At 38.3% G+C, this 26362-nt stretch overlaps 1 protein-coding gene across 4 annotated transcripts in view; it reads left to right on the forward strand.

The window, feature by feature from the left end:
• OSBPL3 (oxysterol binding protein like 3) overlaps positions 1-26362 on the forward strand; it is an 83552-nt gene that overhangs the window by 55092 nt on the left and 2098 nt on the right. For 3 of the 4 annotated variants that reach the window (XM_014937825.1, XM_014937824.1, XM_014937826.1), the window contains 13 exons: positions 319-475; positions 2809-2939; positions 5743-5850; positions 8518-8652; positions 9348-9441; positions 12469-12719; positions 14566-14703; positions 17466-17529; positions 20644-20722; positions 22803-22947; positions 24274-24418; positions 25097-25223; positions 25800-25922. In XM_014937825.1, coding sequence (XP_014793311.1) covers positions 319-475; positions 2809-2939; positions 5743-5850; positions 8518-8652; positions 9348-9441; positions 12469-12719; positions 14566-14703; positions 17466-17529; positions 20644-20722; positions 22803-22947; positions 24274-24418; positions 25097-25223; positions 25800-25922 — 1697 coding nt within the window. The remainder of the gene's footprint in view (positions 1-318; positions 476-2808; positions 2940-5742; positions 5851-8517; positions 8653-9347; positions 9442-12468; positions 12720-14565; positions 14704-17465; positions 17530-20643; positions 20723-22802; positions 22948-24273; positions 24419-25096; positions 25224-25799; positions 25923-26362) is intronic. The other variant, XM_014937827.1, reaches the window with a different exon arrangement.

Below are 26362 nucleotides of genomic sequence, written 5' to 3' on the forward strand. Positions count from 1 at the left end.
GCAAATTCTCCAGATAGTTTTGTACACATTTGCATCCAGAGGCCGTTAGATATTTATAGGTGGGGAAAAATAGTATAGCATATGCTACAGCTCTCAGTAGACTTGTTTCTGGAGTTTTGCCAAATCTCCATTTATATATCTCGGGCAAAGTTATATCCATCGTTTCATTTGCCAGGTGTCATCCATTCTAAGCCTAGTGGTAGTTGAGAGTAGTTTTCCGATTTTTGGTGTCTTAAACATGTAACCCAGGTGGGTACAATAAAGCAAAATTTTCTTTACAGTTTGTAAAAACATCACAAATGGCTGTTCTGCTTACAGGTGCCTTCAGTATTCTCTGCCCCCATGAGACTGCACGCTTCCAATCCAAACTTATCTACAATAGATTTTGTAGAGGAGAAAAATTACTCCGATGGCTCTGAAACATCATCAGAATTTACTAAAATGCAAGAAGACTTATTTCACATTGCACATAAAGGTAGTGAAATTCTCTTTCGTATGTGATTTTATATCATCACAATTTAAATAATGATGTGACTTCTAAGAATGCTTCCCGTTTAATGTTCAGAAAAAACAGAAATTGCCCTCCCTTCCTTTAATTCCCTTGAGGAATTGCAAATGTTGAGATCTTGAGTCATTTGAAAAAAGTGGCTTAATCATCACATTTTATTTTTTTAAAATTTAATAAGGGACAGTCCTTTGTCTTATGTGCTAAAAACCTAGATTGCATTTTTTTCCCAAAAGGTAAAAATCCTAAATTCAGTTGCTAAAAATACAGCAGCTGATTTTACTCTTGTGTTTGCATATGTGTATATATGAGCACATGTATGTTTGTATATTCGATGTGCTTCACTGTATTTCCGAGTTAACATTTGTTGGTGATGCAAGGGTTGCTATGGTAGTAACCTATTTTTAGTGAATACAGAAGAGTAAAATCATGTAAAGCAGCCAGAGGGGCAGCTTGGCTAGAAATGTTTCTTCTCTCAAAATCCTTTTTCATTAGAAGTGCTTTGCACCAGAAACATTTTTATTGTTTAAGTGATCTTGGTGAGGAAGGCACTAAGCATTTACGTTTGAAAAACTTTTGGAAGTATTGGCTTTCTCCCCTTTTGCACAAGATAATGGTTGATGTTATCAATAAGCATTCTTTGCTTCTTTTTCCCCTCTGGTGCTGAAGTGTCTTGATTCTGTTATGTAAGGAATGTATTCAAGTAGTAAACTTCATAAAGTCAATTGTAGTCAAAACTGATGTATGCTTCCAAAAAAAGAGAAGTGGGGGTGGGGCGCAGCTAGAGAAGTTGCTATTAAGCAGAGCAAAGAAATTACCTAGTCCATATCACCTGAAATGTCCGTGTTGGAAATTTTGGTTAGATTGACCGATGAATTTGAGGGGACAATTGACTTGGTACTATTTAATACAGTATAATTTTATTAAGAGTACAAAGAATTTTTTTCCAAAGTTGCTTTATACCATACCCCTTCCAAAAAAGTGTAGTGAAGAAAACTATTGCTCTAGCTTTTGATAAAAATTAAATAAAATATAACATTAGCACTTTATTATCTAATAATTCTTGGAAATTTAAGTTAGAGTACAACTTACTAAATGACATTTAAGGTCACCGAAGATTCTGGCCATGTCATGCACATATGAAAGGCAAACAAAATAGATCATAGTGGATACATCTTCCTCGTCACTCCCTGTGATACTATTGAAGATTTCTTCAAATAGGTTAAAGTATGAGAATTAGCTTTGGTAATGGTTTGCGGTGTTGAAAAATACCTTAAGAATATTTTCTTAGAAGAGTAAATTACATTACAACAAGATACTTGATGAACTGATGATGATTCAGGTTAACTCAGAGTGGATGATTAAAAGAGAGAGGTTTCTTGTTCTTTGTCCTTTCCCTGCATCCATGCTCAGATTTTCTATCTCCATTTCCCTGGAAATGGATACATTTTTGCATTGGCAGTTCTCATGACTGTATTACAAGGCTTTATTAGGCCCTCAGAAATCCTCTAATTCTCCAGTTAGATGAATGTTGAAATTCTACATAAAGAAATATTCTTTTTATTCCTTGTGGTTAAAGAAAAGATTAAATGTCTTAAAAGGAAAAAAAAAATAAGCAAAGTGCATTTCCCCTTTTAAAATGTACTGATTTTTAAATTGCATGGTCTGTTGTCCAATTTAAATGTTTCAGGCTGGTGATACTGGCTCAGGAAGGAGTAGAAGTAGCAGCGTAACATGCACAACATTCAGGATCTGACCCTTTGAGTCACTAAATCATCTAACAAGCTGAAATTTCTTTATCCCAGAAAGAGATAACAAAACTCAACAGCACGGTTGACTTGCTTGTGGGGAAACTACTAACCCTGTAGCTGTTTTTTTGATATTTTTTTTTCTATTTCATTTTTTTTTTCTTCCCTCTTTTCTTCTCCCCCACTGGAATTCTTAAAGGAATGTGGAATAGAGTCATGACCATCTGAAGATTCAAGCTAATTGGGGAACAAAAGCAAGTGAAGAGCAGATGTGGTTAGTTAGCTTTGTTGCCATCTGTCACAAATAATCAGAGTAATTTTGACTGTGGCTAATATAGTCAACACGGTAGCATTCACCATAAACATTTCTCCTACTAAAAAATCTGCCCTATAACCTTGATTAATACTACTTGTTTTTAGTAACCCACCCTGGATTTCTCAACCTAAATTCTTGTTTCTGTCACCGTAAATGATGTTTCATTGAAGTTTTACATAATTGATAAGTATACAGTTTGTAGCTGTTTTTAACTGTCCCTTTTTATGGAATGGTTCCAGTTTACTTCACCTTGAGGTCGGCTTTCAGCACCATATCTACAGAGAGAGAAAAGCTGAAGCAGATGCTGGAGCACGATGCATCCTCGTCTCCCTCTGCACAGATAGTTGGCTTGAAGAATGCCTTAACAACCGTAAGTGACATGCTGAAGTTCAGCAAGCTTTATTGTCATCAGATACTACTTTTAAGTTTAATAGTAGTTAATTTCTGTTTCTTTAGTGCCTGTTCTGTGCTAGAATTTGCAGTATTGAATTATAATAAGTTATTATTTTGGGATTTTTCAAAGAGGCTTTCCTAAATGTTAAAGGTATTGTGAAATCACTGAAGTTTGATAGATTGGTTTAGGTATATAGTGTGATCTGTATCGTTTGATGTTAAGAATCAGAGGGCTGCTCTGTGATGTTAAGTCTGCTTTCTCTTGAAATGTGCACTGTTTAATCACTCCATTCTGGTAGGTTGCGGGTTTTCTTCTCCTTTTCTTTAAACAGCACTCAAGTATTTCACTTAAACAGCACTCAAGTATGACTTGGCATAAAAGAAAGGTGAGAGTAGCTGAAAGCACTCAGCTCTCCCTTCTGCTGCACTACAGCTTCACCATGCTGCACCAAGCCACTGCAAAGCAAATTCAAGTAAAACGCTTGATTGTATCAACCAAACAGTGATCTGATTTCAGAGCAATTAGGCCATCATTGCTATGGTGTTAAAATTTCAGTGTTTGTTACAAATTCCCAATCACAGGCAGGGAAGACTCTCTAGCATTGATAAATGTGATACAGATAATCTTAAAATTATTTCAGCGTGAAAACTTCCCTTTGCTGTACAAAAGCTGCATATGGTTATAGGTTTTTAAGTATATAACATGCCTTTTTGCCTAGACCTTTACAGGCCCTGATGTCTTCATAGCATTTAGAGAAAGCCGAAACCTGTTGCATAATAACTATACTCACTTGCTTGCATTTCTTTTTTTTTTTTTTTTTTTTTTTTTTAGTTAAAAAATCAGTAATAAAGTGGTTGCTTTTATGGCATAATATTTTTTTTTTTCCTGACGGCATTTAAATACTTCAGTGCTAGGTGTCAGGTTTGAGTTTAATATCTGATCTTTTCTTTGTTTTAAATGTATAAACATCTTCATTTATAAAAAATTTCCCCTTTTCTTTCTTTTTTTTTTTTTTTTTTTTTTTTGGTTTTCAGATGTTCTACGTGTGATATTTGAATAGCTGACATTTGTTTTTCCAGTGTTATTTGCCTACCATTTCATATCATAAAATCTGTTTTAAAACTTCTGAACTCAGTGAACACTCAGCTTAGCATTAAATATTTTTTCTAAGCAATGAAATTCTGTTGTCCATCGTGATCCTCTAAATAGCTTCTGAAAGTCATCCTTTTAGGTCTTATCTGATAATAAGCCTTTTGTAGCCCATTAGGAAGTCATCTGTGAACCTTGGCAGTTTCAACAGAGGTTAACACCAGTGAGAGCTATTCTTAGACTGTAGATCTGTAAAGCCATGATGCCAACAGAAATTTTCTCACCCTGTACAGCAGAGATCCTGTAGGAGAAAGGAATAAGCTTCCTTTGATGACATATGGAAGCACAGATATGATAAACTTGTCATATTTCTAAGACTTCCTTGCAGAGTCCTGTGTTGATAACTTTGATTTAGTGTTTATTGTTGTTCATTTCAGTTTGTTTTCTGTACGTGAGGAACGAAAAATCAGACTCACAGGCTGAAAGTGATTAGAATTCAGTCTGTTTTGCTCTCAGCAGCCTGGCAGCGGGAAAAAAAGTGAACAGATTTAAAGTGGATAAAACACCACAAAATTAGCATCTCTGCCCCTGCTTCTCCCTCATTAAGATTGTATCCTTGACCTACACACAGTGTAAGAAAAGCAAATACAGAATAGGGAAAAGTACAATATTTTTATTTTGGGGGGAGGAAGAAGACAATAAGAAAACACTTCGTAGCAAACAGTGAAAATTGGAGGATACTATTTTAGGAAAACTATGTAATTTCTTTTTTGCACTTACTTGATATTGTGGGTATAACAGAATGCTGTCCACTTGAACATTTGACACAGAAATGCTATATGGCTCTATGGCAAATTCAGACCACACGTATATAAAGCGAGAAATTACTTTCTCCTCTCCATCATGACTTTGAGCTTACTGTCTTTCCTTCCCTCAAGACTATTTTCAGCAAAAATTAGTGTCAGGATAAGGAGCAGATGTGTAAACAGCAGGGTTCTCCATATCCTAGTATTGATTCAGATCACTAAAATGGGCAGCAAGGATTCAGTATTGTTCCAAAATTAGTAACCCAATTTTTTTTTTTCAGAGGTATTTTCATTGCAGGCAGGGTTACATTCTCTTCCTGCAAGTCTGCTCTAACTGACACATGTCCATCAGATGCACGAGTAAATAACATGTAACAAACATGAGTTTGCAGTAGAGGCTTTTTATTCTTATCATTGCCATTGTAAGCACAAATTGTGCCTGTACCTGTCTGAATTTAAGTCTTACTTCTCTGTCAGTAGAAGGCAAAGGGAACTGTCAGTTTATAGCTGAAGGGAAAATCGAATGTTGAGAGATGTTAGGTTGGAGATAGGGGAGCTTGAAAAGAAAGAAGATGCACAAAATTGATTTATAAGTTTTTAAATCAGCCTGCAAAACCTGGTAACTTGAAATATACCTGCCATCTTTGGCTTTTTTCCCCTCAATTTATGTGATTCTCCTTCAGTCTAAAAAGAATAGTTTTGAGAAATAATGAACAAGGTTTGAAGCATTTATAGCAAATGATTTGCTGAACCAGTAAAAAGTAATGTGATGGTGGTGTTTTATATTGCACTTTTAATTCTATTCACCCCTTTTACACAATAAAGCCACATTCAAGTTAGTCGAGAGAACTTTATATCCCCGATATTTTTGTTAAATATTCCAGGCAATAGCACAAAACACAGATCTTAAAGACCGGTTACGCAGAATACATGCCGAATCTATGATCCTTGATTCAGCATCTAATGCAAAATCAAGTCCAGATTTGGTGAAGGTGGGTATGGATTTCCTCTTTCAGTGATGTCTGTTCCTCAAGCCCCTACATCTAGACAGTGCTGTACAGCTTCATCTCATCCTGTTCTTCGTGTCTTCCCTATGGTGTATTGTGTTAGCAAAATAAGTCCGCTTTTGTGGTTATGAGTCATTTCTGACGATGTATTGTGTAATATTTGATTTCAAAGTCTTTCCTTGTGAGCAGTTTCCCTGAGCACACTTCCATTGCTGTTTTGCTACTGGTTCCTGGTGGTCTCCCTCTCCTCCTGCCTGCTTCCCGTTCAGCATGAACAGAGCTGCTGCCATGTTCCCCTCGTGCTACTGTTCCTCTCCCCCTTATTCCCTTGTTAACTTTCAAGTTCTGTAGTTCTTTCTGTTGCCTGTCTATAAATATTGTTAGCCCAGAACGCTGGCTACCAGTGTGGCTCCTCTAAGGTTTAGAACAACTATCAGGCATTTCCATGAAAGGATCAAAGAAATGAGATCCACAAGAGCCCTTTCAGCCATTCCGTTTTCTTTGTGTGAAGCCAGGGTGTCTTCTACATATCCACTTAGCCAGTTTGAGACGGTGTTCAGGCAGTTTTTTTGGCTTGCTGCAGAATGCTTGTGAATATGGTGCATTCATAGGTTGTAGGATCTAGGTGTTAATGGTGCTAGTGAGGGAAGCAAGAACCGTGTTAATTCTGATGGATTTTTCTAAATGTGAACTCATGCAGAAACTTCTCCTGTGCTTGTAGTGTAAATCTTTCATTAGAACTTGAGCGGATGGGTTTTATATAACTTATTATTTCCTTTTATTTTTAATGACAGTTTAGTCATTCCGTCTGTTCGTTTCTGGTTTAGTTCTGTTTTCGTAGAGCTGTGTTTTGGTCATATTGAGCAGTTCCTTTTGTTGGGTTTTTTTTCTTCAAAGTTGATCAGTTTATCATTCTAATGCCTTTTGCTTTTAATCCCATGAGAATTTGAACAGCACTTAAACTACTATCCAGACAAGCATTAACGCATTGATTTTTAATTTCAGTTCTTTATTTTTATATTTAGTGGAGGTCCTTGCAATGTCAATGGATTACCTCCTGAAACTTTTTCTGTGCACCACACACACACACACACGCAAAACAGTTCAAAAGGTCCTTTAGAGATTTCATTCAAAAATTCCCTCCAGCATAGTTTGGGATGGAGCTTAAGGATGAAACGACTTAGACGGGTGAAGTTTTGTTTTAGATTTGTCTGAGGACTGTTGTAGTTTATCATGCCGGAGTGGGACCATGAAGGAAGACAACCTGAAACTCTCATGTGATAAATGTAAAACCCTGCTGTTCTTTTATGAGCAAGTCCTGTGCACTTTCCTTCTCAGATTCAAAGCAGTATTGGAAACAATCCCTGTAGCAAAGCTTTCCCGTGTACAAGTTTTTTTTTAACTTGTAGGCTAGTGTAGCTGCCTGGCCCTAGAAGAGACAATGTTGAGGTTGAGTCTTTTCTCACTGCTGTACCAGCACTACTTTTTTTAAAAGTCTATTGTTTGATAACAGTTTGGTTTGTTACCATGTCATCATTATCTGCACATACTGAATAGCATTTCATACTATAATAAAATCTACCGGCAGAAAAGCTTTGAAAGAAGATTTATCAGTTTGATTATAGGCTTGTCAGATTATTCCTTATGTTGTTCTGAAAGTAAAACACTACAATTCCTGCAAAATGATGATAGGGTGGTCATGGTTACAAGTTAATAAAGCATCTCCTGGAGAAAAGCTTGAGAGCAGCTAATGCACTGCTTTGGGCCAGCCAGCCCTTTCCTTAGCGTTGGTGGAGTTACAAGGGAAAACAACAGTGCACAATGTTCTCCTGCTTTTTTTACTGCATCTACAGAATGAACCAAGTCTCCCTGGTCACCCCACCTTTGCTAAGCCACCTTCTGGAACTCTGCTTACACCACTGATCTGTAGGGCTTGCATGGGAGGAGTTAACCAAGATCTCCATGGCCGTTGAATGTGCCTGCAGCAGCAGAAGCGATGTTGCCTACGTGGCTTTGATAATATGTTGGGTTTTGGTTTACACGGAGCTGACTCAGGTGTGGATAAGGTGTGATGGAAAGGTTTCCAAAGCACAGCATAGAAAATTACCTAGTGAGGAAAGAGAGCCAGGAAAGCATTGCTATTCTACAGAAGGCAACTTGGCCCCCTGAATTTTGTATGCCACTGCACCACAGGCTTTGCATTAAACAAGACTTGGGAGGAGAAGACTAATTAGTTTGCTAAGATCAGAAGGGAATGTGAATCTAGGATGTAATGTAAAGAGATTGGAGTTTTGCTCTTTGGGGGCATTTTGATGATACACTTGTGTATATCTGGCTAAGTCAATCAAATATCAAAGCATTTTGACTTAACTTTTTTTTTTGGAGGAAAATGTACATGTAGCACCATAACCGATTTACTGAATATGCATTGCTTTTTTTCCTTCTTTTTTTCTTCTTCTCTTTTGTCTGTTTTAATTTGGTTTTAAATCCCTCTTTGAAACACATGCTACCTTTCACCAAATTGGAGGGGGGAGCATGTGCAATCTTCTCCCTGTGTTTTAGAGCCCTTCAGGTTATGTGACTCTGGAATTGCATGCAGGAATGCGATCTGTGGTACTTCTCCTCTCAACACTTCTTATTTCTTTAAAACAGGAAAATTCAAGAGAAGAAAGCAGAGGTCTGGTCCACCAGGTCTCCAATGAAAGCAGACTGTCTATAGCTGACTCTCTCACGGAATTTTTTGATGCACAGGAAGTCCTGCTGTCTGCTAGCTCTTCCGAAAATGAGGTCTGAGCCTTCAGATTGACATCACTCTGATGTGGTTTCTTAGCTGCTTCTTGACATGCAGTCTTTCTGAGTCATCTGGCACATCAGATGACTGCCAGAAAATAAAAATTGTCAAAACATTAAGAAATTAATGTGCTGTGTGTATTTATTAGTTGTCATTGTCTCTTCACAGTAAAATGTAACAATTACTCTGGAGAAGTTGTATACACACATTGAGACAAATAGCAATTAGGTAGCTGGTATGCAGATGCTGCATGTATTGTACTGTCTGCCTTGAGTCATTATACAGGTGCTTAAGAAATTGTATCATGAAAATATGTATTCATATCTATCCTTGTGGTACCTGTAGGTACATTGGGGCTGATATCCTGCATATTGAAACTTAATAGCTCATTTTGTCACCTCTCTCAGACTCCATAAAAACCTTGGCTTTTGATATGAGGAAGGCTGCCTTAGCTGCGGGGTCAAGAAGATGAAGTTCCACTAAAAGAATAGTTGAATTTTCAAACTCCATTTTCCAAACTCAATTATGTCTTCTTAGGACTACTTAGTACTTTCCTGTAATACTGAAACACAGCTTAAACAGTTCAAATCTATTAAAACAAGAATTGGAGTGGAAAGTAACAGTTTTTATGTGCATATGGGGTTATTTTACAGAGTGATGTATCTTGCTTATTTCTCCACCCCACACTCAGGTATCGGATGATGACTCGTATGTAAGTGATGTCAGTGATAATGCCTCAGAAGATAACTTAAGCAATGACATGGAGAATGAAAGACAAACGTTAGGTAAGCTCAGTGTTGTATTATACAATGTTTTGAGAATTTTCTTTATTTCTTTTTGTTTGGGATTATTTTTTAATTATCTTATTAGAAATAATTTGCTATTACAGGTTTTGAGATGTGAACAGCCTGCTTTTTTTTTTCTCTTAGAGCCTCAGATTTGTTTAGAACAGCGCATTCTGGCTAATCTGATTAATAGGGCCTGGGCACTGTTGAGTAAGCAGGATGGTGGCTCTGCATCAGCAGAGAAATACCTATTTTCTTGGCTTCTTTTGTGCAACTCCCACTCCTTTTGAGTTCCTTTCATAGCCAAGGATTTTTCAAAGTAGCAAGACCTAGCTGCTTTCTTTTTTCTTGTCACTTTGTTTTTTAAGTCTGCAGTTTAACAACCACATTCAGAGTTCTGTTGTTTTTAGCAAAACTCAGTGTTTAAACACGAGAATAATTACACACTGGCAGGCCTGGTGTATGACCATAAGGATTTCTTTTTTGCATATTTTAATCATGATAGTCTTGTTAGTACATATGCTTATTTAATTGTCTTGCTAATTAGAGATAGAAAAAGAGGGAGAAGAACTGGTCATAACAAACTAATTGGCTTTGTGCCTTCAGTTCTTTTCAGCTAACCACAATGTTCTTCCCGCTCTATCAATATATTTTTATCTTCAAAAATGCTGAACAGTGGTTTTTTACTAGCAACTGTTTCCTTATCTCCAAGGACCAGTGGATCTGTATGAACTCGTGTAGTTTGATATGCCTGGAGATCTGTTGTATTCTTTAACTGTTTAAAAATGAAAATTGTTTTTTTGAAAGATAGGAAATAATACATATTGATTTATCTTGTGATCTGGACCTTAGAAAACTGGCTGTTTATCTTTTTGTAACACTGAAGCTCTTCCGAGTTAGCAGCACCTCCACATGCTTCTCTGGTACCTGCTATTTCTGTACTTTGGGCAGCCTGCCACTACTGTTAATAGCAAACTGGGTGTCTTTTTCCTACTGGGCTTTAGCTGAACCATAAATTGTGGGATTATGATAAAATCCTCTGACCACTGTAATGTAGAAGGTCAGACCAGATGATAATAATGGTCCAGTCTGGCCTTGTAAGTCATTGAGTCTAGCTGGAGCCCAGACATCTTAATCTCCTTCAGTATTGTTGCTGGCCATTTGTAACACCTCTTGCAAACCAGAACTGCACCGGTTTTTCTTTTCATGGGGGGTGGGCAAACTTCACTATCTAGAAAATCTGGTGTCAGAATATCTTCGTTTTTTCTCTACTTAGTTTTGTCACCATTTTACCCCTGTTAATGGACCGGTCCAGAATATGTAGTCCAGTCAATTAGTATTCTGCTTTTAATTGGAAGCTGTCAAAGGATATAGCCAAATCCCGTTTCAGAGAGCTCTTTTGAACAAGGAGAAGTTGCCCCCTTCCTCTCCAGATATCCTCTCATTCCTGAGGTATCTACAGGAACATCCTTCTTTTTGGCCTCTTCTGATATTAAATAAACTATTTCAAGAGGGAGGGACAGGAGCCAACCTCTTAACTCTTAACAGTATAATTGTTTCTGGTAGATTTTTTGGTTCAGAGTGCCTATGCTAGTTTTAAGCAAAAAGAAAGAGATAGGCAGTAGAGTGCAAATAGTTCACCTGTCCTTGTTACAGCAACCTGGTCATATGAGATAATAAGCCTTCTAGCTTGTCAGTGGCAGGAAAGATGGAAACTTCTTCCTCAAAACTTTGAGGCTGCTGATTGCACTTGAAATCCTCCATCTGAAGCACGGGCTGGCTTACATAGCGGTGATGGAGAGTTAGCCCTTGGGGTTATCTGTTCTTCGTCACTGTTGGAAGCACTGCTGATATCATGCGTACGTTAGTGGACCAGCAGAGGAAATTCTGGTTGAAATAGTGCATTTAAGGGCAGTGATTCTTTGGGCACGTGCAGCATAAGAACACATGCTGCCCAGTGATGTTTTAATTCCTCTAAGACAAAGCTGCATGAGGAAACCCAGATGCAGACAGGGGTTGACAGGCTGGGGCTATACCTAAATGTCTCCAAATGGAGATACGATTCTAGGGCAGGAGCTTCCTAGTGCTTCCAAGGACATGCAAAGATAAAATATGTTCTTGTAGTGGCAGCCCTGTTCCTCTCTGAGATGAGATTGATGTACAGCTTAGCAATGTAGTTACTTCAGAGTAGTGCGTGTTGCAGAAGCTTGTAACTCTATTTTGATCCTGCCACACATCATTTCATGGTGCACTTACAACTATTTATCCTGTTCCAATTGCTTTGACATAGCAACACAGGCCTTGGATATTCATGTCAAAGACTCTTGACATGAGTTCTTTTTTTTAAATCTCCAGGAAACCCATAGCTCCACAATTGCTTCAGCTTTTCAACCTTTAAAGCAGGCCATTTCTCCACCCACGTATGGCTGTATCTAAAAGCTAACATCACTAATTATTTTAAAATGCTAAGCATTATGGGGAGCACTGTGGAAAAGCCCGCATGTGAATCTGGTGAAGCAAATTTCCCTGGTAGGAGTATTCAAAAAAAGTAGGAAAAAAATAGGTAGGAGTTGTTATTAAGCTTGGATCTGTAAGTTCCACCTTGCCTTCTGAGAAGTGTCAACTTAATTGAAGCTCTGTCAAGGAGGGAGGTTTTATGTCCCTTAAACAGATAGGAATCCATCTCTGTTACAAATAAAATAGTTGTAATATTCACTCATTCAAAATCAGTGGGAAGCCTGAGCCTTTCTTTGAGCCTTTAAGGTGAAGGTTATAATTTTTTCTGCAACTTTTTTTTCCTGACATTTACCTCTGTTAACATATAGAAATTAAAATCTTGTTCTTAATTTCATCATTTTTATAACAGGCTGTCTTTAAACCAAAAGTGAAATACTTGAATGAATTGTGAAGGTGGAAGGAAGTTTTGGCAGAAAAAAAAAGGTGGTTGCATTTTAATGCATGTTTGCAAAGGGGATGAAACGAAGTAAACAGTGAGTTGACTTGTTCTGCCACTTCCTTTCTTTTCAGACTGTATTTCTGAAAGTGGAATCGGATGCAATTCTAAACGGAGAACATGTTTACCAGCTCCATGTCCTAATACGAGTAACATCAGCCTCTGGAATATCCTGAGAAATAACATAGGAAAGGATCTCTCCAAAGTGGCCATGCCTGTTGAATTAAATGAGCCACTTAACACCCTTCAGCGTCTCTGCGAGGAGCTGGAGTACAGTGAGCTACTAGATAAAGCAGCACATACGCCTGACCCATTTGAACGGATGGTAAATATGTTATTCCAAGTACTTGGTAACATTCAATATCATTAGAATAGAGTAAATAGAAAAACAATCTGCCAAAGAGCTGAAGATGTTCTGCTCCATTTTAGTTTTTCTCCCAGCTGAGAAAGGCAGACTCTACAAACATGTGTCTTTATATCTTTACATAACCCCTATTTTTGACTGTTCTGCATAATTTATGTTGCTTTGTCAGGAATTCTGTCTCCCCAAGTACCTCACTGTCCTGCAAGGTTAAAGAAAGATGTAGCTTAGTTCTGTTTTGCAGCTCTTACTCTGTAAGATTAAAAATTTACAGCAAAAAGGGAAGGGGGGCATTGAACTAGTAAACTTCCCTTTTGAGCATGAAAACTACAAAAGATCTTTTTTTTAAGGGTGTCTAATCTGGTAACAGGTTTGCACCATAGAAGGTGCTGGATCTTCCAGCCCTACACTACTGTGATATCTTTAGATAAACTACATGAGCTCCATTTGTTTTATTAACTGGTTTTGTGAAGTTTTGGGGTTGATCCAAAATTCATGATCTCAACACCAGGAAATGTGAAGGTATGTTGAGTACAGTAATGGTGTCATCTTCTGCTGGTGCAGAACCCTGAACTCAGCATTTGGCAAAAGAACAGGAGAAAAGTGCCTTTCAGGTGTTCTGCTTCTAGGTGCACAAGAGCTACTTAATGTCTAAGCCCATAAATAAGGGATTAAAAGCTCTCTAAATTCTCTTATATGGAAGCTATAGATTGTCCTTTAAATTGAATTAAGCATTTGCAACCCAATGTATTTATCTTAAAATTAGGTTATTAATGAATGTAAGTAGTCGTGTTACAAATACTGTTTGAAAAGGCTCTTGCTCCACTTTGCAAGGGTTACAATTTAATGTCTGTTCTCAGGACAGAGAATGTGGCTATTAAGGGGGGTTTTAGCTGCATAGCTTTTTTTTGTTTTGTTTTCTTGAGAACATGTGTTAAAAGGAAAAGGAAATGAGCAGTAGTTGCTCATACGGGAGTGAGAAGAACCTTTTCCCCTCCTTCCCACACCCAAGCATCTGGAAATTACCTCAGAACGGAGTACTCTTTGCCTTTGAGAAATTTCTGAGGCAAGATTAATGCTGGCTGTTGCATAGTAATTGTAATAGTTCATAGAAGAGCCATTCTGAAGCAGATTCAGTTTCTGAAATTGTGACAGGAGAGCATCTACACTTTTACAAGATGAGGGAAAGGGAATGAAAAGGGAGAAGAATGGTACAGAAGAGACCTGAATGGGATTGAACAACCCCAAATTCTGATTCCTCGGGTTTAGGAGGAATTATGCTTGAGCTGACTGCAAAAATTTTTGAAGAGTTACCTGTGTCTCAATCATAATCAATTCAAAGCGCATTAGAAATACCAAATTTGGTGAAAACTCATCCAATCATTCCTATGCCAAGTTTAGAAAATCACAGACCATAACTATATAGGCCAGATATAACACAAAATCTAACTGTGATTTTTAAGGTTACTACTTTGAGCTGTGTGGCAGAATGCTGAGCTATTTCAGACAGTTTTCACAAACGCTGTTTTCAGTTGATGAAATTTGTAGTGTTTGACCCTAATAACTCCATCCATGAACCATGGAACGACTCTCTGAAGATTGAGTAATTCTCTAATGTGTGAGCTAGTGCTTAACTTGCAGGAGGCATTCATGTTTGTAGTCTGCAAATGATTGGGAAAAATACAGAATCTGATGTCAGGAAAAAGAATCTTGGGATTTTTTTTCCTTCTGTCAAATAAAAATGTGTAGTGAAAATTGTGCATGGCTCTGATAAATTAATTAATCAAAATTCCACATCTGTTGTTCCCAGGTGTATATAGCTGCCTTTGCAGTCTCTGCATATGCATCCAGTTACTACCGAGCTGGAAGTAAGCCATTTAATCCTGTGCTTGGAGAAACCTATGAATGTATTCGTGAAGATAAGGGTTTCCAGTTCTTTGCGGAACAGGTACCGTAGGCCGCAACCCTTAGATTTGGTCCTTGATACACTGCTTCATTCTAAAGGCATGGCTGGAATCCTCTGGAATTGAGAGAAATACAAAATTACTTTACGTGACCTGAGCCCGGCAAAACTCAGGAGACGATGCAGAATTATAAATGAAGGAAATTGCTTTATGAGGGAGGTCTGCTGTCTCTGGGATGGAACATGACAACCGGCAGCTGACACTCGGGGAGCGAGGGCTGGCAGGCTGCCTGCCGCAGCAGCTAGATAACTTGGTTAAGTAAAGTGCCATTCCCCATGCTGAAATCTGAGCACGGCTCCAACAAGCATTCACATTCTTGTCATTTTCTTTTGTGTGTGATCGTTAAAAATACTGTTCCTTCAGCTGTTTAATGTCTTCTTTTGTCACAAATATTTCCCTTGCGTAAGTCAATCAACCGCTGGTATTTACCATGGTACTGTGAATGTTTCTCCTTCCTGTCCAAATACTTTGTGGGCTAAGCCTTTCAACTCTGGTACCACGGCTTAGGAGATGAAGGATGTATACAACACACCAAGGTCTGAGTGTTTATGAAAATAATTCCCCGATAGGAGAATAATTTTTAAGTATGGGTGACAAATATTAAATTTAAACCAACCAAGTTACCAAAATTGCTAAGCTAGAGACCTGTGTTAAAAAGAGATAAAACTTAAGTAATCTGGTGCCTCACAGAGTAAGAATGAGGAAAAGCTGTCTCACTCTGTCTAGACATAAAAAAAAAAATACAAAAAGTGCAGCGAGCAAGGGTGTACAACCTAGAAATTTGATCTGAAAAAGCCTTCGAAAGGACTTCCTTTAGGAAACAAAAAGTGGTTTTGACCACCTTTGAAGATACATTTTTTACATTGTATTTGAGAACTGACAGAAGGGAGTGCTATGTTTTCTTTCCTTAGACTTGGGAAATGTCACAGCAAGAGTAAAAATAAGGGGCAAAAAAAAAAAGCAAGAATCAAATTTAAAGTTCAAGTAATGGGTCTGGTTCTTGATTGTGTTACTTCAGTTCTGAGATGTGTCAGGAGCAATGCAGTGGGGAATAAAGGTTGGTACTAAGCTTAATGTTAGATTGAATTAAAGGAAGAGATTCTCCCATGAATATTGGATTTATCAATCCAAAGGCTACTTTTTCTAAAGAAGAAATCTAATACATGCAGGGGCTTGGGCTATTAATTATTGTTCTAATACATGCGATATGTGACATGAGTTTATAGAGTGGTAAAGTTACTGAAATAGTATGGGATGGAGGGATATTAGGAGGAGAGGGCAGGAGAGGAAGAAGGAAATTTCATGCAGTTTGCAAGCATTAAATGTTTCTCTTTGCATCAGAAGCTGTTGCTTATTGCTTGTTTGTGCAAGCATTTAGATGCATACAGTAAATAACTTGTTAATGCAGATAGCATGTAATTAAATACATGGGCAAAATCTATAAAATAAGAGAGATTCTGTTCTATTACTAGAGTGAGTTTAGAATAACTCCACTTAACTCCATGACCTTACTCTGGAATTATAACAGTTTAAGTGAGAGCTAAGTTTAACCCATGAATTATAGTGACATCTGGGGTTAATCTCAGTGGGGTATGTGAGAGAGAGTGTGTTGCTTTTGGTAGATTAGGGCATATTTTAGAGTAATTAGTAATTTTTATATATATTTTTTTTTTAAACCAAGTAAAGGATCTTCAGTAAATAACTGGATGTCTGCAGAAAAATGCTCAATAACATATTTGCAAAATGAGTAACAAAGAAGGAAGTAAAATTGCATCTGAGCCCTGTGGGTGGTTAAGAAATTAAATTCATAGTGAGAAATAGCCATTTGATTTGAAAAGAAAGTTCTCTGTTGAAAGAAGACTAGGCATTACGCATCGAAGAGTTGGTCCTGGTCAGTTGTTACTCGTGTTCACCCAGAAGGGTATTATTTGCTATTCCCTTTTAGTAGTCTGCATTGTGTATTTCTTTAATTACTCACAGTCCTTGCTTTGCTATTTTGGTGGCTGCTTTATTTCCTGTATGTGCAATTACCCGAAGCTGATAAAATGCAGTGTGTGTGGTGAGGGTTTTGCACTACAAACACCTAAGGTGTCACTACTGCAGTAGTAGGGGTTGCTTGATGGAATTTCATGGCTTGATATCTCCACCCGTGGCCCCCACAGAGATGCTGATTGCTGTCTCCTCCCTCATAGTCAGGGGTTTGGGGTATTTACTGTACAGAAGAATTTTTCCCTTTGTTGTTCTTTTTTTTTACTTTTGTCTGTGTGCTTAAAGTGCAGCCTCTGTTAATACATCAAGGGAGCCTTAAGGATAAATGTAATTATCACATTAGAGACAAGGTACAAAATATACAGTTAGATTTTCACTCGATGAACAAAATTCACAGGCCTTTTAAAATAAGTGCTTGCCTTTTCTTTCAAGGCTTGGTAGGTCTCAGCACGTTATTAATCCCACTGACTCCCCCTTCAGGACACAACTGCGAAAGGAAAGTAAATGTTCAATTTCTAAATGTCATATAGGAATGAATCATAGAACTGTAGAATGGTTAGAGTTGGAAGGGACCTTAAAGATCATCAAATTCCAACCCCCCTGCCATGGGCAGGGACACCTCCCACCAGACCAGGTTGCTCAAAGCCCCATCCAGCCTGGCAAAAAAAAAAACAAAACCCAAAAAACCAAAATGGCTGTTCGAGTGTTAATATGTCTTTTTTTTTTTTTTTTTCCTCTTTTCATGTCTTGCTATTAGGTCAGTCACCATCCACCTATTTCTGCATGCCATGCTGAATCAGTGAATTTTGCTTTTTGGCAAGGTAACTCTTCAGTCTATCATTTACTTTTACAGTGTTCATAATATTTTCAGTGTATGTCTGAACATGAAATATCCAGAAATTGAGAAAAGGTGAAATTCCCTGCTTAAGTTGTATTAGAATGTCGTTAATAAATGCTATGCATGTTTCTTACTTGGATGTTCTGCCATTATAAAAGGTCAAGTTTGTGGGGATGTTTTACAACATTAATTGATTATTCTTTTCATGTACAAATGCATTCCTTTAAAATCAAGTAGGTTTTTTTGGAGGGGTTCTTTAGTAAAGAAGAGTTGTCCCTCAAGCTATTTGTAAAATGAAGAAGCTAGAGCACAGCTTGAAAAACTATGAGTTAAACCCTGAGTATTGGCAGATCTTCTAAACCTGTCCAGAGAAAAAATTCCAAAAATGAGCATACCAGCAAGGATAAATATATTTACCATGTCTTTCTCTGCTGGCGTTATTACAGTGTGTAAGATTTTCTGCAATTTGACGACGAACGTGTTTCCAAAAAACCTGTTTTGGAGCTTTGTTTGCTGTGCAATGCTGGTGCAGCTGTCAGCCAGTCACAGTACCTGTGTGGTTAGATATTTTTGGAGTGTACACAGAACATAACTGTGCCTTTTAACTCCATTAAAATCCTTCGTGCAGAGGTTTGTCAGTTCGCAGTGTAGCCACATTATAACCTTGAATTCCGTTATGATTGATTGTAGTTGTTATTACCGATGGAGCCATATTGCACAGAAACTGGAACTGTGTCTTTAGTCTGAGTTTCATTATTCAATATAATTCTTTGCTTTGTAAACAAATACAGGCACAAGAGTCCTTTTGTTCTTAGCCAAAAAGCAAAGATGATAAAAAATTTATTCACTAACTGAATACTGTATAAGTAAGACTAGATAGCAGTCTGTCTTCAAATCTGATGCGACTGATTTGTTTTACAGATCTTGACAAACCAAATATTTTAACACTTCCATTTAGAGAACAAAGCTCTTCTGTAAACATGACTTGATCAATGAGAAGGGCTGTAAGATTTGGTCTTGATTAGCGCAGGAGTCTCTATCAGGTTACTGCAGGGGCTTGGGGTTTGGGTTGGTTTTTAAATGTGGCCACCTGAGCTTATGGGAGATCCAGACAATGGGGTTTTTTCCATGTAAAGATAGTTTTAAAATGTTGTGACCTTTTGTTGTGGGGCTGTATTCACTTACGTGGAAAGATTAACATCAAGTTAATCATAAAGGTAGCTTGTCAATGAGGTAAATTATTTCTGTGTGCAAAGATGTGTTCACTTTTACCGTATTATCTCCTCAGCGGAAAAGGAGACAGTCCTCAGCAACATTGCCAGAGTAGTGCTGTCATCCCACCAGACGTTGACCTTAGTTCATCCGTTTCAACATCAAGAAATCTCTTGATCATCTTTAGTGAGCCAGAAGACTGGGTTCTGACAGGGGCAGTTATTTTGGAACTCATTTTCCCTGACTTGGGAAGCTGACTCTGCTTTTGCAAAGGAGCGTGGAGACACAAACAATGGAAATGCAGAATAGAAAGTTCCAGCTATTGCAGCATCTGTGCCTGAATTAGTCTGAGAGTAGCTTTGAAAAGAAAACTTCCCTTTTCTTAGTTGCCCTAAAATTTTTGCATGATCAAGTTACTCACATGTATTGATCTCCGTGGGACAGCTGTGCCATTTATAAGAAACCCGAACATAACACAGTCTGATAATTACATTTAGACTGTTCAAGTCAGCAGGATGTGCCTTTGCCCTTTGTTTCCATCCCACTGCAGAAGAGAGAAGGCTAGTACAGAATTCGGCTCAACGCCGTAACAGTCAAGGTGGTTTTGGACATCTTATTGTGCAGTATTGAAATCACAACAGAGTTGCTGTTTTTAAGGATGCTGGCCCAGCATCGAACTTCAAAAATAAAAGAAACCAAAGGTCCTTTTCTCAAGTGGGTAAGGAAGGGGTTACTTTTTTCATGAGGAATTTGGCCCTAGGTCCCATTCCAGCCTTTGCAATGGTAGGCAGCTTGGTGTGGCTCAGTCCTGTCACTTGAACATAGATACTCAGGAGAGATGTAGTCTCCTAACTATGGTGTGAACATCTCTCTCAGCTGGTATATCAGCTTCCCCTCATGGTTGCATAGGAAACAGTGTGTTGGTTTCCTTGTGGTAGTACTAGCATATTTTTGAGACTAGAGGTGATTTTTCCCCCTCTTTCTCAGATTGGGCAGGGAATTGAGTTCCTAGTGTCTAATATGCCAAGGATACTATTCCCTTGAACTCTGAAGTTACTGTGGAAGTTACTGCCTGATTATCTAACCTAATTTAAACCTATAGCACTTCTGCCATGCTTCTCTGTCCATGTTTCTTTCTCTTCCAGGTGTTTTTGCTCAATAAATTTGGCTAAATTTGCATTGAGATTTCTCATCTCTTTTTTGAGAAATGACGTGAGACTTGGACGCATCTTTCTGTGATTCAGACAAGATTTTGAAAGGCCAGTTAAACTTGCAGAGGAAGTTGGACTAAATCTTTCTGCAATTTTCTGCCTTTTGAAACATTATTTTGCTTCTTCGCTGTGGATGTTCTTAGTTGCTATATTTTTGTATTTGAAATTATGCTCTTGTTTTTGGAAATGTCTGCATTCATTTACTAGCGACTGAATTGCAGATTAATATATGCTGTCTATAGCTTATTCAAATTCCCCTCTTTTGAAGAAGTTTTTGAGAGAACTTTTAAATCTGTTACTTTACTATTTAGATAGCCAATAATGTAATGAAAAAACAAACAAACAAAACCACATTTGAAGAACCCCATCATTCTTTGAACACTGTTATGGTGCACTTTGGTATTTTGCATTTCTTGAAAATAAAGTAGAACCCAAAAATAGAATGATTCACTCATGCTTATGACTAAACCTGTCTTTTTTTTTTTTTTTCATGTAATGAAAAAACAAACAAACAAAACCACATTTGAAGAACCCCATCATTTCTTGAACATTGTTATGTTGCACTTTGATATTTTGCATTTCTTGAAAATAAAGTAGAACCCAAAAATAGAATGATTCACTCATGCTTATGACTAAACCTGTCTTTTTTTTTTTTTTTCCTCTTACTGTTTCAGATGTAAGATGGAAAAACAAATTCTGGGGGAAGTCCATGGAAATTGTTCCAGTTGGTACAACACATGTAACTCTTCCAGCGTAAGTGCTGCAGTCGTGCGATGCTGTTCACACACAGGCACAGACATGCTTGCACACGCTGGAGCCACATTTATCCAGATGAGATCAAGCTGTGCTGTGCCGTATTAGACCTTTGGAAGAATTGGTGATTATAATTTAGTTTAAAAAGAAAGAGGCGGGAGGTGGGGGTGGAGCGGAATGAGAAAAACCCAACCCAAAAAATGAAGTGTGAAACAGAAGCACTAACTCTTCCAAGGGTTATAAAGAAAAGATGAAATAAAAATCACTCCTGTGTGTCTTGAAAAAAAACAAAGTTGGTATTTTCATACTTAAACTCACAGGGGAAAACTGCATGGTAGAGGAGGCTATAAATTCTTTAGCTTGAGTGTAGGTTTTGGGGAGCGGGTGGTGGTGCTGTCTTTTGTACCTGTATTTGTACAAGCCCTGACACCACATGCTCTTGCTCTGTGGGTGAGGCTCACAGCTATGATCACTGCATAAATAATTATTGTAAGTGATAAATAGAACCAGTCCCATATCTGATGTTTCTTATCAAGGAAGTAAGCAACCACTGTAGTTAAGAGTTAAGTATAGTTTAATTTTTATCCTTTTTCAGTTAAAATCTGCAGTGTTCCTCTGCTGGCTTGTCAGAGTGCCCACTATAGATCAACAATCAAAATCCTTTGAAATTTGGCCTTTTTATAATCTGTCCTGTTTGCAGAACCAGAGGTCTACAGGTTGAGTAGTCTTCCAATTAAATCTGTTTTCCAAAGAAAGTCTACAAAATTAATTACTCTGCCATCTGAAGAAAGAAAAATAACCCAAGAACCTAACACTTGTCAGACTAAGCACCTAAGCATGCCTTTTTCTATTAAGAGGGTAAAGTTGCAATATAGTAAGATAGTGTCCAAAAGGTAATGTATAAAAGGTGTTGTGTTCATAGTGGCTAATCTGAGCTGTGGATTGAAGAGTCTTTAGGATGTGAGTGAGTGTTCCAAGGCAAGGTAACTAAGGGCCTAGGGCCCAGGTTGGGCTGATGAAGTGGAAAATAATCTGATTCATGTATCATCTCCATGTGCTGGTTTGTATCCCTGAATATCTGCTGTAGAATTGGGTATAAAAAAGGTACTGAGGCTATAGGAAAAATAAAGCATTAGTATTAAGGGGGTTTCTGGAGCAAATACAGTATTTTTAGCCTGTGTAATAGAGCGTGTGACCTGCAGGTGGGGGCAGGAAAGCGAGTTACTGTGGGGTAAATTGGCTGCATATCTGCTAGTCTGTTAGAATTGTCCTTGTGCACGCTTTTACAAAGCACCAGGTGAAAGCAAGGGATTAAAGGGAGGGAAGGAAAGGTTCTGATGTCCTCATGGGATGTGTGCGAGGCAGTTGCTCTGGGGAAACTGGTGTTTTGTAAGTTTACCCTTCACCTTACCAGCAGCGACTTGGCTCTCAATATCCAGAACAGATTGTAGAACGTACGTCTTCATGAGATTTTCCTTTACTTGAAGTTTTATAAAGCTGTTTTATTAGAGAAGTATATGTTCTTATAAAAGGTAAAATGTTGTATTACCTATTGGTATTTTTCATCTCTCCCTGTCTGCTGTCTCTAGTGTGCAACTGCATCTTGAACTACCTGGTGAGAAGTTTTGCTCTTGCCTGAAGCACACACAGGCTCAGCCTTGAGAGCTTGAGCCAGGCTATTCCACTCAGTAAGCCTTCTGATGACTCTGGTGGCCCATGTCCTTTTGTTTTCAGTCGTCAGTGTGTTACAAGCTGTGAAATGGGCATTTCGGCCAGTAGACAATATTAGAATGAGTACTTTTAGCGACTTAAAACTGGAAAATAGGGGCAAGTAAATTGAGAGAAAACTGAGTTCAAGACCAAAGTTTATAGCAGGAGTGAAAAGGGTTTTCTGGCAGACAGGATTTTTGTCACAGGGTTTGTTTCAGAGAAGGTGTGGGACAAGATGAGGCACTCCAGAAAACAAAAAAATATGTCTTGTGGGTTTTTTCTAATCAAATTCTCTGCAATTTTTTTTCACAAGTTTATCAGCTTGTTTGAACATGGCATGACATTTTTCTTGTATGTATTTCTCTTACAGTTTTAAAGATCATTTTGCATGGAACAAGGTGACATCTTGTATCCATAACATCTTAAGTGGGCAAAGATGGATTGAACACTATGGAGAGATCATCATCAAAAATCTTAACGATGACACTTGCCACTGCAAACTGACTTTCATAAAGGTAACCACACCAGTAACCGCAGCAATGTTGGCAAAGCCTTTTCTAACAGACACACCGGTGGGTGGGCAGTCTCTGCTGAAGCTCAGTACAACTGCTCACAAGCTGTATTTTCCTTTAGTTCTGCTGTAATTACCTGTGGCCTTTGAGAAATGTTAACTCTGAAGGAACTGCCACTCACTAGGTAGAGCCAGACAAGAAGCAGAGACTCACAAGCTGTATTTTCTGCTCACAAGCTGTATTTTCCTTTAGTTCTGCTGTAATTACCTGTGGCCTTTGAGAAATGTTAACTCTGAAGGAACTGCCACTCACTAGGTAGAGCCAGACAAGAAAGAGAAGCAACAGCTTTCTCAGATGATTTCACTTGACATGCAGGAAAATATAGGGGAAGGAAAGGAAGAAATATGATCACAGAATCATAGAATGGTAGAATGATAGATCATCTAGTTCCAAGCCCCCTGCCCTGGGCAGAGACACCTCCCACCAGACCAGGTTGCTCAAAGCCCCATCCAGCCTGGCCTTGAACACCTCCAGCGATGGGGCAGCCACGAGTGAATGAAAAACCTACTCTGTGTTTGAGAGAGGTAGGTGTTAAAGTGGTTTACTATGAGTGAATGAAAAACCTACTCTGTTTGATGAGAGAGGTAGGTGTTAAAGTGGTTTACTATGTACCTCCTGCTAACGTGTTGGCATCTGCTGTGATGGCATTCATTCAGCAAGTGTAGAACCAGTACTGACATGGGATGCTTCACCCAGTGCTCTTTTCTAGCCCTTTGCAGGTCCTTGGAGGAGCTTAAGTGAGAGGTTGTGCTGTTACTCACAGCTTTTGCTTCAGTACAAGGCATCAAGATATGATTGCAATGGACGTTTAAAGTTCAAATTTTAAAGATTGAGAGCCTATGTCTTACACCTTTGATACTGTGAATTGTCTAAGAGTTCAAATTTTAAAGATTGAGAGCCTGTATATCTTACACCTTTGATACTGTGAATTGTCTAAAATGGAGGTTACTGTGTCAGTTCCTTCTCTTTCTCTTCTGCAAATTTGGAAAGGATGTAGATAACTAAGTTGAGAGTCAGTCTTACTTTTCATTGGGCAAAATTCATCAGCTGTGCTTCACATAGTACTGCCCTGAAAAAAGGCAAACAAAAGAAATACATTTCTTGATGTTAGTATTCTAATTAGCCAATTAATAATACTAAAAGCAGTTGTTTGCATATGATATTGTAATGCAGAAAACCAATTTGCAGCAGGGTGCTGCTGACATGGCAAAATCACTCACACTTGATCTCTTGTGCACCTTTTTGCCCCTTTGTTTCTTTTAATCCTAGGCAAAGTATTGGAATCCAAATGCACACGAGATTGAAGGCAGTGTCATGGATAAAGCTGGGAAAGTTGTGCATCGACTCTTTGGGAAGTGGCATGACAGTTTGTACTGTGGGACAACTTCATCTTCAAACTGCATATGGAGAGCAAGTTAGTGATGACAATGGCTAACGTACAGAACTTAAGATCTGCTTGAGAATAAGCTTACTATTTGCATATCTTTATTAGGCCCCAACTTCTTGTTATTTCTACGTGGAATATTAGATTTTTGTCAAGCATTTACAATTCAGACCAGAAGAACGTATCATTTAACTTAAATAGTATGGAGAACTTAATCCCATGGCTTCCTGCATTTTCCCCATTCTCCCTCATTTTCATATTTGGGCATGAAGTGGGTACTGAGGACTCTAAATGGAGGGGAAAAAAAAAGGAACAAACCCTCCCCACTTTTTTGTGTAGAGGAGCGTTGTGTGTTTCATGTATCAAACATTGGAGGATAGCCCACAAAGCTCAGTTCTGTAATGACAGCCATGTCTGAACTTCTCCCAAACTCGTGGAATTTTGTCTGCTATAGTTTGAAAAAGTGCTATGATGATACCACGACCTTGTCACAGTTGTGCTCTGATTCAGCTGAGAGAACAGAAATCTGTTTTGTGCAGTGCAATTATCAAGGGGGATGTTCTCTTTTGTCACATTATTAAAAACCTTGTATTCCCCCAGAATTGAGACCATGGTTAAAAGATGAAAAATGACTGAGGGGAGCTTGGAATTTTCCTTGTAAAGATAATAGCATTTAATTGTAATTCTGAATGTGCTCTTCTTCTGTAGATCCGATGCCTAAAGATTATGAACAGTGGTATGGATTTACTCAATTTGCACTGGAGTTAAATGAACTGGATATGCAGACTAGGTCATTACTCCCATCCACTGATACACGTTTTAGGCCAGACCAAAGGTAAGAAATTTTAACACTTAAATGTCTTCCTTGGATAGTTCTTAATCTTCTGTGCGCTCGCTTTACCTGAAGCTCAGACAATTTTGTGTAGGTACCTGCAGTGTGTTTCTATTTCTACATTAATGTGCATCTGAGACAGGCATTTTAATCACTTATCAAGTGATGGTCTTGTCGTTATGGACCAGCATTTCCTAAAATTGGCTCTTGCATGCTTCTAGATAACTGCCTTTCCAAAGATGTTAAAACTTCAGTACTTCAGGTACTGGATGTTGAGCGTACTGTGTTTGAGTAGCCAAAAACTGAGACACTTGAAACATCTTTCTGCGGTGGAATTTCTACTGTTGCCAGCTTCCAAGGAGAAAGAATATAATCTAATAATGACTCTGAGCTTGTTATGAGAGATACTTATTCCTTAAGTACTTTTTGATAGTGCAGTTGTCTGCAGATGCAGCCGGTCACCTTTCAAACACTCTGAGCTGCCTGCTGTAAAGATTAGATGCTGGAGCTCTGCGGGACCTGGCAAAGATGGGGGACAGGAGCCACCAATTGTGTCTCTTGTCACTGCTGGTGCCACAGGTTTCTAGAAGAAGGGAATATTGAAGGAGCTGAAATGCAGAAGCAGAGGATCGAGCAGCTACAGAGAGAACGACGGAAGGTGCTGGAAGAAAACAATCTAGAGCATCAGCCTAGATTTTTCAGGTACTGTATAATAATTAGCATACACTATAATTTACTGAAATTCATATTATAATTCTAGTTCTAAACTGCCATAGAGCAGGCTCCAGTTTTTTCCAGATTTCTTCTATGTTCTTGATTTTTGTACTTTGGCAATGTAGAACACTCCAGACTTAGTTAAAACTCAGGCTTATATATTGCTTTTTCACTAGGGCATCCCTGAAATTCTTTCTAGTTTTTTTGCCTTGATGATGGTTGATAATTTAGTCTACATTTGAATTTGCCTGAGTGAGTGTAGCGTCTTTGATTCTTTCAAGCAAGGTGAAGTAGCTGATTTAGCTTAATTACCTCTGCTGGACGGCTGCTGAATTCAGTGGGATTGCCTTGTGCAGAAGTGTGCAGATTTGGGGACTTTGGTTTCCAGGGCTATTTTTGGACGTATTTCTCCTATATGATAGGGAGAG

This window comes from Calidris pugnax, unplaced genomic scaffold (genome assembly GCF_001431845.1).
Source record: "Calidris pugnax isolate Ruff unplaced genomic scaffold, ASM143184v1 scaffold11, whole genome shotgun sequence".
NCBI classification, from domain to species: Eukaryota; Metazoa; Chordata; class Aves; order Charadriiformes; family Scolopacidae; genus Calidris; species Calidris pugnax.